The following is a 17352-nucleotide window of genomic DNA, read 5'->3' on the forward strand; positions in this document are numbered from 1 at the left end:
TTACCAACATACAGAATAACACCCAGTGCTCATCCCGTCAAGTGTCCCCCTCAGTGCCCGTCACCCATTCACCCCCCCCCCCGCCCTCCTCCCCTTCCACCACCCCTAGTTCATTTCCCAGAGTTAGGAGTCTTTATATTGTCTCCCTTTCTGATAATTTCCCACACATTTCTTTTCCCTTCCCTTATATTCCCTTTCACTATTATTTATATTCCCCAAATGAATGAGAACATACACTGTCCTTCTCCGATTGACTTACTTCGCTCAGCATAATACCCTCCAGTTCCATCCACGTTGAAGCAAATGGTGGGTATTTGTCGTTTCTAATGGCTGAGTAATATTCCATTATATACATAAACCACAGCTTCTTTATCCATTCATCTTTCGATGGACACCGAGGCTCCTTCCACAGTTTGGCTATTGTGGACATTGCTGCTAGAAACATCGGGGTGCAGGTGTCCCGGCATTTCATTGCATCTGAATCTTTGGGGTAAATCCCCAACAGTGCAATTGCTGGGTTATTTATTTATTTTTAAAGATTCTGTGTTTAAGTACTCTCTACACCCAACATGGGGCTTGAATTCAACAACCTTGAGGTCAAGAGTTGTGTGCTTGATTGAGCCAGCCAGGCACCAAAATTTTTTTTTTTTTTAATTTTTAGAGCACATTTTATGTGCCATCAGTAATGGGGGGCAGAGGAGAGAATCTTAGGCAGGCTCTACATCCAGCACAGAGCCCTATGTCGGGCTCAATCTCACCACCTTCAGACCATGATTTGAGCTGAAACCAAGAGTCAGAGGCTTAACCGACTGAGCCACCCAGGCACCACAGGCACCCAATATATTTTTAAAAAGAACTTTATTGAGAGGTATTATTAACATACCATAAAATTCATCCACTTGAAGTATAGATATCAGTGATCTTTACTACATTTAGAGTTGTGCAGTCATCACCACAATCCTTTATTTATTTTTTTAAACATTTCCATCCTCACAAGAGTCTGTTTCTCATTTGCAATGAATTCCCATTCCCACTCTCAGTCCCAGGCAACCACTAATTTTTTGTATCTGTATCTTTTACATTTCTGTACATTTCATATAAATGGAATCATACCATATGTGGTCTTGGTGTCTAGCTTCTCTCACTTAGCATTATGTTTTTGAAATTCATGCATGTTGTAGCATGTATCACAGGTTCCTTTTTATTACTGGATAATATCCTATTGTGAATATACTCCTTTTTGTTTATTCAGTCACCATGGATATTTGGATTGTTCCCAGTTTGGAGCTATTGTGAATAATGCTGCTGTGAATATTTGTGAAAAACCTTTGTGTGGACATATATTTTCATTTCTCTTGTGAAATAACTTAGGAGTGGAATCACTGGATTATATGATAAATTATGTTTAACTTTTTAAGAAACTCAAGCTATGTTCTAATATAGCCACACCATTTTATGTGCCATCAGTAATGTAATGAGGGCTCCAGTTTCTCTGCACCCTTATCAGTACCTGTTATTATGTGTGATTCTAGAGGTTATGAAGTAGTATCTCCCTGTGGTTTTCATTTGAATTTCTCTAAAGACTAATGAGGTTGAGCATCTTTTCATGTGCTTATTAACCCATTTGTATATCCTTGGTGAAATGTTTACTCAAGTATTTTGCCCATTTTAAAAACTGAGTTTTCTACTTGAGTTGTAAGAGGTCTTAACGTATATTTCTAGATATACAATTCTAGATACAAGTGCTTTATCAAAATATAATTTACAAATATTTCCTCCCAGTCTGTGGCTTGTCTTATATTTTCTCGATGTTTTTGAACTGCAGAAGTTTAAGAAATTGGCTAAGTATGATTTATAATTTTTTTTGTTATCTATCATGCTTTTTGTGTTTGTAGCTAAGAATTCTTTGCCTAACTTAAGGTCACATAGACTTTTTAAAAAATATTTTATTTATTTATTCATGAGAGACAGAGAGAGAGAGGCAGAGACACAGGCAGAGGGAGAAGAAGGCTCCATGCAGGGAGCCCGACGTGGGACTTGATCTGGGGTCTCCAGGATCAGGCCCTGGGCTGAAGGTGGCGCTAAACCGCTGAGCCACCCGGGCTGCCCTCACATAGACTTTCTTTTTTTTTTTTTTTTCTTTTTTCTAATTTTAAACATTTGTTTATTTTAGAGGGAGAGCGCATATGATTGGCGGGAGGGGCAGAGGGAGAGAATCTCAAGCAGATTCCTCCCTGAGCACAGAGCCTGAGGTGGGGCTCTATCTAACAACCCATGAGATCATGACCTGAGCCAAAACCAAGAGTCAGGTGCTTAACCAAATTATTCATCCAGGCACCCTCAAATACATTTTCAAGAGGGAGTAAGCCATACATTTATTCCCTACAGCTACTTCTTTGGTGATATACAGAGGTTTCCTCACAATGTTTTTTTTTTTTTTTCTCCCCTTTCTCCTTCCACCTACTTCCCCTTACAGTGTTTAAAGAAGCACACCTAGGGGTGCCTGTGTGGCTTAGTCGGTTAAGCATTGCTTTAGGTCATGATCCTGGGGTTGGTCCTGGGATCAAGCCCCACAGCAGGCTCTCTGCTCAGCAGGGAGTCTGTTTGTCTCTCTCCCCATCCCTCTGCCCCTCCCCACTGCTCATGCTTTCTCTCTCTCTCTCACTTGCACACTCTCTCAATAAATAAAATCTTAAAAAAAAAAAAAAGCACACGTACTTGCTGAATGAGATGAGATCTTTCAAAAGCAGAATAAAAGACTTAAAGCCATTAGTATCCTTCCTTTAATGTCAACAAATAAGCCATCTAGTTTCTTTAGAACCTTCAAAGGATCTTGCAGGGGGTAAATTATGCTCCTGATTGAATTTATTCAAGGAAACTTTATTTCTCTATTGTCCTATTTCTCCTTTGTTCCTGTTTATATCCTGACTTCCTAGGGTGGCTGGCACATAGCACCTGCTTAAAATGTTGGTTATATTGAAATTACGAGCATAAATGTCGGATGAATGTCTGCAACCCCAGCATGAGTCTCAAACTAGCCATGTAGTACACATTAGTTATAAACTGGACCATCAGCCTCCCTCTTAACTAATCAGATTGCATGCTTCAATTAATCTGTCTTAGCCATGCTTACTATGGAAAAGGGTGGTATAAAGATTTATGGGCCAGAAATAATGGGGACAGCTGGAGTTTAAATGGGAAAGTGCACAGGTGAATTTCAGAGACAGAAGGGTAGCATTAACAGCAACGTCTATGATTACAGATTGTTTTGTTTTGCGTCTATAGTCAATGGATTAGTTTCCTCCTCATATGGGATAGTTCCTTGGTGCCCATGATATAGCATGGCCCCTGATTTGTAAGGACATCTGTCTTCTAAAGAGCATAACATATCTTTGATTTTCAGTCTGGTAATCTTGCTAATAAGTCCTAAAACAAACTGATTTTTTTTTTTCCAGCTTAAACTGTAGAAGGGTTACTGAGCCTAGAAATTACAGTTCCCAATGAGACTTCATGTTAGATTTCAACATTTTACAGTTATCTACCTAGAGAGCTATATACTCCCATCCCCCTTCTTAAAACCCTATTTGTGTTATACCATATCGGCCAAAGTCTACTAAGTTGGACTCTGTTCAAATAACAGAAAGATAAAGTAAGGGTGTGCATATTTCAGACATCTTAATGTGGGCCTACACGGGAGAATTTGAGTTTTGCAGTGAAAAACATTAGCAGTATGTCATATACAAATTGTATTTTCAAAAACCATGTTTTAACTTTTAACATTTTCAAAATAAGTGATATTTATAAAAACTAAATTTAATGGTAGAACATGTTTTTAAAATAAACATATCCCAGGGCACCTGGGTGACTCAGTTGGTTGAGCATCTCCCTCTGGCTCAGGTCATGATCCCAGGGTCCTGGGATGGAGCCTCACATCAGGCTTCCTGCTCAGCAGGGAGCTTGCTTCTCCCTTTCCCCCACTTGTGCTCTCTCTCGCTGCTCTCTCAAATAAATAAACTCTTAAAAAAATATATATATATATCCCTACCCATCTGGGTGTGCATGGTTTTTCCCATTTGTACATATAATTTCCTCAAATTATTAAGCACTGTATTTTGGTAACAACATGATGGATTCATAAGCTTTTATGCACACAGTACATGTTTATTAGAGTTGATTTGGGCATAATTTTCAGAGACAACTATGGGCATAATTTATATCTAATTAATAGACTTTTTAAGTAGTTACCTATCTCATTTTGTTTAGATTTTCTCCACCTTGGCACTACTGATGATTTGAACTGAATAATTTTTTGTTGAGGGGGGTGGCGGATCCTGTGCCTTATAGGATATTTAGCAGCATCTCTGGCTTCTAACCACTAGATGCCGGGAGTATACCCCAATCCCCCATTCAGCGGTGACATCTCCAAGATACTGCCAAATGTCCCCTGGTGGGCAAAATTGCTTCCAGTTGAGAACCACTGGTTTAAAACAAGTAAAATATACATTTTCTCTTATGAGAAAACTTCTTTATAGTCTTTGTACATGATAAGATCCTGTATTATAGTTATCAACCTCTGGACAAATACAGTCTTACTTGAAAGGTTAACACAACTTTTGTTTTAATACATTTGAAAGTTAAGGATGGAATGAGGCAAAACTTACCACAAGGGGACTCTCAGGAAGTAAATGAGTCTTTTTGGCTATGTTATCCTGTCTTGAATCATTGTAGAAGAAAATTGGCCATGGATAATCTCCCTTTCATAAAATAAGTTCATTCAATATGGAAGGAAAATAAACTCCTTTAGGCCATTTTCAGTAAAACCCAGGTTGGAGGTAGCAGTAACTGTGTTATAAGGATTATGCAGGAATCTGCATAAGGAATAATAATTTTAAAAACCTGTGAGAAATGCTTCTGTTGAAAATATTTATTAAATATATAATTACACCATATTTAGGAATATCGTTATTTATAATGTCAGGATCATCATCCTAAACACTGATTTTCATTGTTGGTATTTATGGGAAGTTGCCCCCTACTTTTTTAAAGATTATTTGTTGAGAGAGAGAGAGAACCCATGATTGGGAGGAGGGGCAGAGGGAGAGAGAGAGAGACAATCTCAAGTGAACTTCACAATGAGCATGGAGCCCGACACGAGGCTCCATCTCCTCATCCCAAGATCATGACCTGAGCCACCCAGGCGCCACTGGGGAAATTGCCTTTTCAAACAAATCCCTTATACTGTCTTTGTTGCAATTTGTTTTTTTCCTAAAAAGTTGAAATATAGGTAGGAAATCAGTGAATGAATCTAAGCCATTCTCCTGTAGCTATCTCACTGGGGCACTGTGTCCTAGCTTATATACTCAATCAGCTGGGTTGGAACCGACTCAGGAGTAGACTCGGGGATGGCCCCAGGGGCAAAGATGGGGCAGAGGCTGAACTGTCTGTGGGGACAAGTTCATGTTTAGGCTGCTGTCCTGTATCTTTCCTAAAGAGTATCAAGCGAGTGATTCTCCAACAGAACTCCTTGTCTCTGCTCTTTGACAGAACAAATTATTAAGACATCTAAGATTTTAAAGCACTTTGAAGATTAATGATTGGCTATAAATCCTATTTAAGACCAATCTCTTTGATAAATCACTTTAGGGATAATAACTTATAAATGGCAAGAAAAAGGTCTCTTCTGTTAATGACTCACTGTGGTTAATGGTTTACACAGTCATTACATAGCTTTACATGCATGAGACTAAAAAGACACGAAGAAGCCTGTCACTCTGGAACAGTCTGGAACAGTCTGAAACGACTGCTATGGCAATAGACTGAGCTGTTTATACAGTGTTTCCACCTGAGGCACTGTCCTGTGAATACTCAAATACTGACACAGTTTCAGGATTAAGATCTAACTTCTGAAAACAATAGCTCACTCTGTATTTATTAACTGGCTAAATATTTTAAGCAAGTTCTACCCCCCCCCCACTTTGGGAGAAAATAAACCCTGGGAATTATGCCTAATTCTAGCAGGACTTAGGAGGAAAGAACCAGCATATACACAGGCTTACGTACAATGGCACCATGAACATAATTCTGCTGCCCCCAGGGATCTTTATTTATGTGGCAATTAGGTGACACACAAAGGACAATGTCAAGAATGTGACGCCTGAGCTCCTCAGCTCAGCCCAGCAATTGAGAGAACAAGACAGAGTGCAGTTTTCAAAAAGCCAGCCTGGGCTGCATCTGAAAACCACACCCTTGGTCCCAATTTGCTTACATTTGCTACATTTTAATTTTACAAAGTACTTTCACAAGGTCTTATTTTATGATAACCTCTTAGGGATATATTCAAACCATTGCCCAGAAAGGAAAAAGAACATTTACCATATATGCCTACAGATCCACAGGCTGTGTGCTTTGGCATATTATTTAAACTGCTCACATAACAGAATGGGAGGATAAAGACCAAAGTTCACTACCTGTCAGAGAGTTTGAATTGTAATATTCAGATATGGAACTCAAGTAGGAAGAAGACCAACCTAATGCTTTGCCAACCTATGACCACCTTTGCAAGAATGTTTACCTTGTTTTCATCTCCTGAGAACAACCCACTTACACAGACTACAACACGAGGGGACTAATTTTGTAGCAAGTACTTTACCAATATTGTTTCCTAGCTAGATTCCAGTAAAGGTAAAACAAATAGGTAAGAAACATTTACAGAATTCTTCATACAATTAACATGAAGTGCTTACCATCTTTCTGGGGTTTAGACATCCGGTTTCACCTTGAAATGCTATACTGCATTCTGATCTTCAATTGCGAAGAAGTAATCCCGTTTCACTTATTTCATAATTTTAATGAGGGGGCTTACGAAGTTCAGTTTTGGGGGTGGGGGAGGATTTTCTTATTCAGTGTCTTCAATCAAGGCTTCCCAATCTTTTCCAATCTTTCTGGCACATCTGTGAAATGACTTGTGCATTTGTATGTGGCTGCAAGTAACCAGCCCAAGAATAACTTCCTCGAGGGGAACGATTTCGAAGCACTTTTAATGGAAAGTTCTGTTGTTTATCGCCCCGCTGTACGCTTTGCTGCAAACTTGTGTTGAAGCTGCAGGTCCACTTGGGCAGATGGCTCCAGCTAGGGCAGCCAGCACGAGCTCCACTATAGCACCAAGAGTCAAAACTGGTTTAAGAAATGTTTTAGAGGGTTAGTGCGGTTTTCTCCTTCATTTCTCCTGAGCGGTTCTGTAACATGAGCCTTGTTTCAATAGCAAGTTAGAACTTGAATACTGCGGGTGCTATGCATATCCGTGTTTTTTTACTTAAAGTGAGGACATGAGTTAATGCCTTTTAAAAATACTACTTAGAGTCTAAACATTTCAAGCATGCCAAAGCTTCAACACACTTGACACTAGCCATTTGGGACAGTCTGAGAGGTTTTCTGAAAACTTAACCATTTGAAGTAATATGTTGAAAAGGGAACAGCCTTCACTGAATTGGGTTTGCTGACTAATTTGGATTCTATCCATAATATGAAATCTGTAGTGACTCTACCTGGGCGCCAAACACAAGAATATTTTTTCTATTCAGCTCTTCGGGATTCTTCCAGCCACACTGATAAATGTCCAGAGAAAATGTAAATGTATTAATAGTTTTCCAAAATGCTAGCTCCCCATTCACCTAAGTGGCAGCTGAAAATAAGCAGTCTCATGGAAGATATTTTTATGGCTGTAAATCTGACACTAGTGTGGCAACCTTTTCTACTTCGACTATGCCAAGTTGGCTGAGAATACCATCAAAATTCCCCTTTGGGTATCGTGAAATGTGGCCGTTAGATCTGAGCATGTTCCTAAGAGAGAGCAAAGATTCCTAATTGGAAAACTGAAAACAGAACAAAGACACCTGGATTGTTCTGCTTTTCTGAACAAGAATGGTAAGTATTAAAACCAGCTTGCATTTAATAACAAGAGCTCTTCAAGGTTGTTTTTTTTAGGCCGACTTTTAATGAGTAAAAATAAAAATCCCTCAGAAATTAGGTTTAAGTTTACTTTGTAGCCCATAGCCTTAAAATGAAATCTCAATTTTTCTTGTTCACATGATTTTTTTTTGTCCTCTGTTCTAACTTCTTTCAGATGAGCCTTTATGATAGATAAAACATTCAGTATTTCTCCCCATGCTCCTATCTTGCCCCAGGAAAAAGCAAGAGAAAACAAATACGTACATTAAAACAGAATTGTATTAAACATTCACTTTTGTATTAGGAGAGGAATTTCATTTATCCCAGAATAGTCACAGAGAAAAAGACAGCAAGCTGGTTTTGAGACTGCCTCACATTGACACTCCAAATTGTGCTGGGAGTGCCCCTGAGCTGTTAACAACACTGTCTGGGAAACTCCTCTAAGGGAACGTGGTGTCTCAGCTTAGTGGGCAGTGCCTGGGCCCCTCCAGGGCAGCCCCAGCACAGAGCTTGGTTGGAGGTAGAGGTGCTGCTGTTATTTCCCAAGTAAGCAAGAAGCAGGGGAGTAGCAAGCACTCTCCTAAGACTGGTCTTTATTGTGTGGTGACAAGTTTCACAATTGTGCTGATGATCCGAGATCCTCGCGGACATGTACACAGATCTATGCTTGGGTTTTTAATCTTATCCTGGAGGAGCTGGTCAAGTTCGCAACGCAGTTCCTTTACTAATTCAGCCACCTAAAATGAAAGTTGCAACGTAAGCCGTGATTGGGTCAATGAGGGAGGAAAGGTTCCTAAGGGAAACATCTCACGGATGACTGTCATTATTTTAGATTTCTGGTAGTAATTTTAACTCCATGGTGGGAGGAGGGGAGAAACTAACACATTTTTATTCTAGAAGTACTTCTAAAATTTCTTGATGCAGCTCTAAGAATGTTCACTCAATGTCAGCTCTGCAATATAATAAATGGGGTCATTATAAAAAGTCTCCTCTATCACATCTCATTTAAAGAGAAGATTAAATCTGGAAGAATGGCTTCTATGTAGCGTTCTGCATATTAAAGCTTGGTCAAGGGCAGCCCCAGTGGCGCAGCGGTTTAGCGCCGCCTGCAGCCCAGGGTGTGATCCTGGAGACCCGGGATCGAGTCCCACATCGGGCTCCTTGCATGGAGCCTGCTTCTCCCTCTGCCTGTGTCTCTGCCATTCTCTCTCTCTCTCTCTCTCTCTCTGTGTTTCTCATGAATAAATAAATAAATAAATCTTTAAAAAAAAAAAAAGCTTGGTCAACTTTTACAATTTGCTCCAAGAGAGGCAGGAAAATGGAGAATTAAAAATGCTAGATATTAAAGCCAAAAAATCTGTAGCTTTGGGATACATTTGATGCTTTCATTGGAAGAAACAACTCCACCTTTTTTATGGCATTTTCTTATGCTGATGTACAGCGGGCACTGGAGATGTCTTCCCAAAATGGTTTGCTGCTCCCCCATTATTTGGTAACCATGCAGTTTGCACCTGGCCTAACTCAAACAGGCTTATGCCATGAGCTCTGCCAGAGTGAATGGCTCAGATCATCACGGCCTTAGAGTTTATGACATTCCTTTGGTCATAGAAGTTGGTTTAAGAGAAGAAGTTTCTTGTCTCCCTGCTGGACAGTGTGCTGCTGCACAGATGTGAGGCCTGGAGCTATGGCAGCCATCCTGCTACCATGAGGTCAGCCAGACTTTTGTTGTCCCTGGGCTGCTGAATTAAACCAACCCTTTCTGGCTTTCTTGACCTGTACTGTGCAATACAACAGCCATCTGTCACATGTGGCTAATCTAATGGCCAGTTCAAACAGATGTGCTGGTGTATGTATGTAAAATACATCCCAGATTTTAAAGATTTAATATAAAAAAACAGTATAAAATATCTAATAAATTCTTATATTGATTACATGTTGAATATAAAACTTTTTAGGTGTATTAGGTTAAATAAAATTAAGATTAATTTCACTTATTTGTATTTTTTATGCGTGGCTACTAGAAAAATTGAAATACAGCCCTCAGGGGGGCTCCTTCAGAGACGGAACTGATAGCCTTTACCTGATGGGAAGCAGCTGCAAAACGGATCCAACCATCATCCAAGGACACTACAAACTCCCCTCTCTGAAGCTGCACACTCACTTGGCCTCCTCCAAACAAGACCAGCGGGTACACGGACACCATACTGCAGTCTCGGATGAACACCCGACTGGTTTTGATCTTTTCATGGTACACCAGGTAGGGGCTGTCAAAGTGTCTGACCTGGAACAGGAAACCTCAGATGAGGGCACTGACAGCCTGAGGGGAACTCCACCCACTCCATGGATTTAAGTACCACCTGTCCATTGACAATTCCCCAAATTATCTCCAGCCTGTACCTTTCCCTTGAGGACAGACTTCTACATGCATCGACCTCAGGAGGTCTTACTTTGGATATTTAATAATCATCTCAAACTCACGTTCAAAAGGAATTCTTGATTTTCCCCGACTTACAGTATTCCCCTCCTGCTCAGTAAGTGATATTCCTGTTCACCTAGCTGCTCACGTCCCAAACTGAGAAACTTTTCTCAACTGTTCTTTCCCCTCATGCTGTCGAAATGATCACTAGGTCCTGTCAGTTCTATTTTCAAAATACATAATGAACGGACATATTCCCTGCAATGTGACAGCTACCACCTTAGCTCAGAGCATCACTGCCTCCCACAGACCACTGCCACAGCCTCCTAAGCACCTGCTTGGCTTCTGTTTTACACCTTCAGTCTCTTTCCCACCTAGCAGCCACGGTTACCTTTTATTTATTTATTTTTAAAACTATTTTATTTATTTATTTGACAAAGACAGAGAGAACATAAGCAGGGGGAACAGTAGGCAGAGGAAGAAGCAGGCTCCCCACTGTACAGGGAGCCCAAAGTGGGGCTCTATCCTAGGACCCAGAGATCATGACCTGAGCCGAAGGCAGACACTTAACCCACTGAGCCACCCAGATACCCCTGCAATGATCTTTTAAAAACATAAATCCAATTAGGCTCAAAACCTTCCAGTGACTTCCTAAGAATAAAATCTCAGATCTATGGCCCACACAGTCCCACACAACCTGACCCTGCCCACTTGTCCTGACACATCTGCTCCTCTGGCACCTCATCATCCCATTCCACCTCTCCCAACCACTGGTCTGCATCTCCGGAAGCACACCAATATGCTTCTGTCTCATGGTCTTTGCACTTATTTCCTCTGCTGGAATGCTCTCTCCCTAGAGATCTTCATGGCTCGCCCTGTACTTTATTTAGGATCTGCTCAGTTGTTTTCTCCTCAGCGAGTTCTTCCCCGACCACATTTGGCAAAATGGCCTATCTCTTATCACTCTCAATCTCTTATTCTGTTTTATTTTCCTTGATTGCATTTGTCACTAACCTGAGATGATGTGTTTACTTATTTCTTTCCTGTCTTGCTCAGCAGAACTTAAGCTCCCTGAGGGCAGAGACCCTGTCTGTCTAGTTCATCCACTGTCCTCCATGGATCAGAGTAGTGCCTGGCACAGAGAAACTGCTAGGAGATACTGAATAATTTGGAATCATTGCATGAATGTCATGGTAAACTCAGAAGAGGAGGTAGAACTAACTGTGACTGCTGGCTCCTAAGTACGTATGTAGCTGAAAGACCAGATGGCCATCTGGTCCTCAAAGTCTTCTGGGCTGAGGAGACCCTTTTCGTGCTTGGCTGACACGTTACTCGGTAGTTCCAGGGGTTGGCCAGCCCTCACACTTCAAATTCTCTTCCTCCATCCCCCTGTCCTCTCTTTCTCCATCTCCCCTCAAAGTTTTATTGAGTGTCTGCTTTTAGGGAGGCGCCCTGCTACATGTCAAGAACATAAAAATGAAAACCATACAATTCCTGTCTTTAGAAATTTCATCCTTCCATGAAGATGATGTACCACAAACCATGAAATAACATGGTAAGCACAACTGTGGATAAAATGCACACCTGATGGTGGACCAAGAAACAAAGCAACTTTGAGGGAGAGTTGTTCAAATGGAAGCTCAAATTAGAGGAGCCTGCTGGGAATGAGAATGTATTCCAGGTTCCAAGAAAGCATGTTACATGTCATGGCACACAGAATGATCAAGGGAGGAGCAGTGGGAGACATGGTAAAAGAGGGGCCTGGCCTGAAAAGTCATGGGAGAGTTTGCAGGAGACTCCATATATGAAGAGTTTCAAGCAAGGGGATGACGTGACCCAATGTATGTTTTGTAAAGTTAATTCTGGCAGCAGTACTGTAAAAGGCTGGAGAGAAAGGACCAGAAGTCAGATCATTATAGCACTTTAGAGAAGAGACAGATGTTGGGGTTTGAACTGAGGAAGGGACAGTGGGAAGAAGAGGAACAAGCACATCTGAGAGTGTCAGAAGGCGGAACTGCTGGGACCTGGTGTCCACAAGGACTGGGGTAAAGAGAAAAGTGGCAGGGTCTCTATGAACGCAGGGTTCTAGTTTGGGTGGTGCTGTTCACCAAGACGGAATACAAGAAGAAAAGAATGAAGTGGAAAATAAGGAATTTGAATCTTCATTATCTGGCTGATGATTTCTGGCAGGAGACTCAGAAAGAGCCCAGGCCCAGAGAGAGAGGAGCAGGGGCTCAGTGACAGCACACAGGCGGCAGTGAGAATCACAGAGCTATGCTCTGATGGTTCAGGAAGAATAAGTGCACTACAGTGAGAAATGAGAACTCAGGACAGAACCGCTATTTCAGAGCAAAGGAAGAGAAACTCCTAAAAGAGGTGTCAGGGGATGATCAGAGAAAGGGAAGAAAGTGGCATTTCAGGAGCAAAACCACATGAAAGAGAGTTTCAAGAGGGACAGGAGGTTAGCGGTGTCAGATACTACACAAGAGTCAAGTCTGATGAGGACCAGGGGGTGTTCACTGGGTAGGACACCAAGGAGGTGATGCATAGCTGGTGGTGAGTTCAATGGAGCGCTGGGAAAAGCCTCAGCAGCAGGCCTGGCCTCGGGAGAAAGCAACGAGGAAGTGCCATCAGTAAGCACAGGTCATTCCCTTTTAAGGCACAGATTTAGTGATCTCATTACATCCTTCTTTTTTTTTTTACATCCTGACTTCTTAAATCCCCACTGCAAAGAAACATCTGAAAGCAGGTTTGAACATTTTTTTTGGTATCCAGTAGAATTTTCTTGAAATGGAAATAGTCTTTCCCCAAACTGCCCAATTTCTAGTCTGTTCATACTTATTCAACCTCCCCCCAAGACAGTGGTGCTGCTGGGGATGGCGAAGAATAGAAGGAGGTATGGCTCACTTGAAGGGACTATGCTGCTCCCCACAAGACCTGCCGTATGTAAATAGAGGTGTCTCCCACCATTCCTACCTGGTAGTTCACTGAGGAAGGGTGAATGTGCACATATCCATCATTCTTGGTGACAAACTTCAACTCATCTGATTTTGGTTGCATTCTGACTGCTCCAGTACTGGTCTTCTGAAATTTCCCTTCTGGGCTTTTCACCTAAACAGGTTTTTGGAAAAAAATATAATAATAAATTTATGTATGTATGCATGTATTTATTTATTTCTATGACCAGAAGCATCCCTTGGCACGAAACCAGTCTTGTCTGAATGCTTTGGCTGTTTCTTCCCTGCTTCCTTTTGAAGGTAGTATAAGCATACTTTCCCCCTTTTATTTCTTTTTTCTGACCACCAAGAAGTGTGGATGTAGGTGCAGTAGCCCTGGGAGACTCTACGGCACACCAGCCATATGGGGGTAGATGGATGTTGCTAACTCGAGGTCTGAAACCGATTCTCAGCTGCATCTAGCTGGCAGCAGTGGAGGACGAATCTGCTACTTTTGGAAGTAATCCTACTTTTCCAAATGCCTTTCTTTCCAAATGAGGGGGAAAAAATGAATAAACACATTATCTCATTTAAAAAGAAAAATTTTAGGGACGTACCTGGGTGGCTCAGCGGTTGAGCGCCTGCCTTCGGCCCAGGGCAAGATCCTAGAGTCCCGGGATCGAGTCCCACATGGGGCTCCATGCTTCTCCCTCTTCCTATGTCTCTGCCTCTCTCTCTCTCTCTCTCTCTCTCTCTCTCATGAATAAATAAACTAAAAATCTTTAAAAAAATTTATATGCACATACACATATATATGAATTATATATATGTATGTTTTGCAAAAATAATACATGTTTACTATAGAAAATAATATATTAGGAAAAAATAAGAAAATAAAGATATCTTATAATCACATGATTAAGAGATAACTTAATTGTATCTGATAAATATTTTCATTTTTGGTGTTAGATTTGTTTTTATACAGAAACAAAGAAAACTATAAACATAAATAAAAGTACACAGGTATTGAAATTAACATAGGATCATTTTCTATAATCTTTTTAAACTTAATATTTTGAGAACATTTTTCCATGTTAAATATTTTCTTAAAACATAATTCTAAATGGCTATATGGTATCTAGTTGTAAGGATCTATAATCATTTAATAAATTCCCTATTATTGGTACTTTTGATTGTTTGCAATTACAAACAGAGCTAGAATGAACATTCTTCTAGCTGTAGCTTTATGCATACATGCAATTAGTTCTTAATAAGTCCTCAGCAATGAAATTTAGAAAGGGTATATCAATTTACACTCCCACTAACAGTAAGAATGTTCATTGTGGGGGGCTTCTGATAGCAGTAGTATTACAATTTTTAAAAACTTGTGGTACATCATAATCACCCAAAGCCCATAGTTTACCTTTAGGTTCACTCTTGGTGGTGTATATTCTATGGGTTTGGGCAAATGTATAATGACATGTATCCATTACAATGGTATCATGCAGAGTATTTTCATTGCCTTAAAATTTTTTTATTTATTCTCCCCAATCCTTTGGGGTTACTTTGTCTCCATGCTTTTGCTCCAAATGATTTTTTAAAATAAATTTCAAACGGTTTGAAAAGTATTCAAGTACCGAACAGAAAATGTGCCAGAAATTCATCAGATGTCAACTGAGCATTTAACAAAATGATAAACGAGAAACAAGTTTGTACTCTGACAAATTCAGTCTTTCTAAGTTTGACAAGGGCTGGGAAATTAAAACTCAGGTACAACAGCAATGTACAGATAGGATTTTCCAGAAGGTTGGCCACAGGTGGTCCCACGGCAGAGCCCTAGCTTGTTTGATTTTGTTCTTATCTAACTGTAGTCCAGAGCAGAGGCCATAAGGGAAACTGTGGTAGAATCAAGCTTCTATCTAACATAGAAGGCTAGTTATGCACAAACTACTGACAGGGTCACATTTATGTACATTTAAATTTCTGGAATGTCGTAATCTGTCAGAAGGATTAAAAAGGCACTTCATTTTATACAATAAATGTATTCTTGAATGATGTATCGAACAGATTTGGGGAATTGAAGGATTGGAAATGTGTACAAAGTTTAAAAGGCTCTGTGTTTATTTGCATGCATCTCTTTAAGACAATTAATTTGTATGTCTTAACTTATGTCCCCTGGCTACAAATCAAACAAGAAGTGGTAGGACCCAGGAAAAAATGTTTTGTTACCTGCACCACATTTGGATAAAGAGCAGCACACAGCATTGCTGATATCAGCTTGGGATTCTCAGCATTTGAGTTTGCCTATGAGAGAAAGCAAGCATTGATCTTATAAGTAATGTGGCTACTTCTGTCTGTACCCTAGAATTTATCATTAGATTACATATGATTTCTTTCTTAAAACAAAACTAAAATACCTAATTTCTATGTTTTTGCTAGAGAAATTCTTTCCTTCTAAGTAAAAAATAAGTCTACTGGACCATATGCACACAGGACCCACTCCAAGAAGCCCCAGTAACTCTGGGTCTCTGCAAAGCAATTACAAAGCCAGTGTTTCTAAGGATCAGTAGACAGAGATTCTGGTTCATGAGATGTTCATCATCTGCAGAAAGTACTAAATGCACTGAGAACAGAGTGACATCAGGTTCATCTTGAAGAAGCGTTCTTCCCACGGTCATATAGAAGAACTATCCTTGGTTGGAAAAAGGCTGGTGTGATTTAAGAAGACATTCTTGAAACATCTATTTCACCTCTTATAGGCTTATCAAGAACCAGTGCGGGGATGCCGGGAGGGTGCAGTTGGTTAAGTAGCTTGGTTTCAGCTCAGGTCATCATTTCAGGGTTGTGAGATCAAGCCCTGCATCAGGCTCTGTGCTCAGCAAGGAGTTTGCTTGAGTTCCTCTATCCCTCTCCCTCTGCCTCTCCTGCTTATGCTTACTCTCTTTCTCTCTCTTTCAAAGAAAGAACGAACGAATGAACAAACTGGTATGAAATTAAAAAAAAAATGTAGCAATTAACAGAAAAACCCTTCTGTTTTTAGGAGTGTTACCTGACACTTTGTGGAAAGAAAATCAAGAATGCCACTAAGCCCACTATTCAGAGGGCTTAGGTGAAGAATTAAGGGAGTTCATATATGGTTCATGCACCAATTGAAGAGAAATAAAAGAACTAACTACGCATTCTTTACCTCTTCTCCTGTGGCGTCCAAGATACCATCTCCTCCTTGGGCCCTCTTCTCGATTTCCCTTGCTCTGAGTCCTTCCTTTACAAAGCCTATATCTGATAACAGTTCAGTGAATTGTCGTTTGAGGCTGGCCATCTCCTGAAAGAAACAGAAAAAATCTTTAAGCCCGGGCATCAGCAAATTGAAGATGCGTGCAGTGTTTACTTCAGTGGATAATAGTGAGGCTCACACAGGTCATCACACAGGTATGAAGATTATCTTGTCTGGTCATTTCCAGAAGGGCAATTTTTACTTAGATGAATTGGCAGACAGAGTGAAAGAGCTACCCAGAAATTCACCAATTTCAGAAAACCCAAGGATCATTTAACTCAAAAATCACATTTTTTCTTTCTTTTTTTTTTTTTAAAGATTTTATTTATTTATTCATGAGAGACACACACAGAGAGAGAGGCAGAGACACAGGCAGAGGGAGACCCCGACATGGGACTCGATCCTGGGTGTCCAGGATCACACCCTGGGCCGAAGGTGGCGCTAAACTGCTGAGCCACCCGGGCTGCCCCCAAAATCACATTTTCAAAAACACATTGGATTTGGGGTAGGTCTGACTTTCCTGGCAGTTCTTAGGACAGCAGAACAGTTTATTTTGGGTCTCCAGCTCAAGGCACTGCAACATCACCTCACTTGCATTTCTGAGCAGATCCTCTTGGCCCCTTCCTGGAGCCTGGGTTGGTAGTGTTCTCTCTCAATGGATGTGGAATCCCCAGCTCTGAACTTACTTTCTATGACCTAATGATCCTTGGGCTCACATCTTTTCCTAGGAATAAGGATATTACTGAGTGGTTTAGATGCAGACACCCCTTTGTGTAGCC

General features: G+C 40.6%; 1 protein-coding gene across 7 annotated transcripts in view; it reads right to left on the reverse strand.

Moving 5' to 3' along the window:
* Positions 1–841: 841 nt before the first annotated feature.
* Positions 842–17352, reverse strand: part of DHX57 (DExH-box helicase 57) — a 63561-nt gene continuing 47050 nt past the window's right edge. For 5 of the 7 annotated variants that reach the window (XM_025454117.3, XM_025454119.3, XM_025454118.3 and 2 more), the window contains 5 exons: positions 16487–16621; positions 15529–15603; positions 13340–13474; positions 10028–10228; positions 842–8684 (listed from right to left, as the gene is read on the reverse strand). In XM_025454117.3, coding sequence (XP_025309902.1) covers positions 8541–8684; positions 10028–10228; positions 13340–13474; positions 15529–15603; positions 16487–16621 — 690 coding nt within the window. In that variant the 3' untranslated portion in view covers positions 842–8540. Of the gene's footprint in view, positions 8685–9949; positions 10229–13339; positions 13475–15528; positions 15604–16486; positions 16622–17352 lie in introns of those variants that run through there. The other 2 variants (XR_007402990.1, XM_049095700.1) reach the window with 2 other exon arrangements.

This window comes from Canis lupus, chromosome 17 (assembly GCF_003254725.2).
Source record: "Canis lupus dingo isolate Sandy chromosome 17, ASM325472v2, whole genome shotgun sequence".
Classification (NCBI taxonomy): domain Eukaryota; kingdom Metazoa; phylum Chordata; class Mammalia; order Carnivora; family Canidae; genus Canis; species Canis lupus.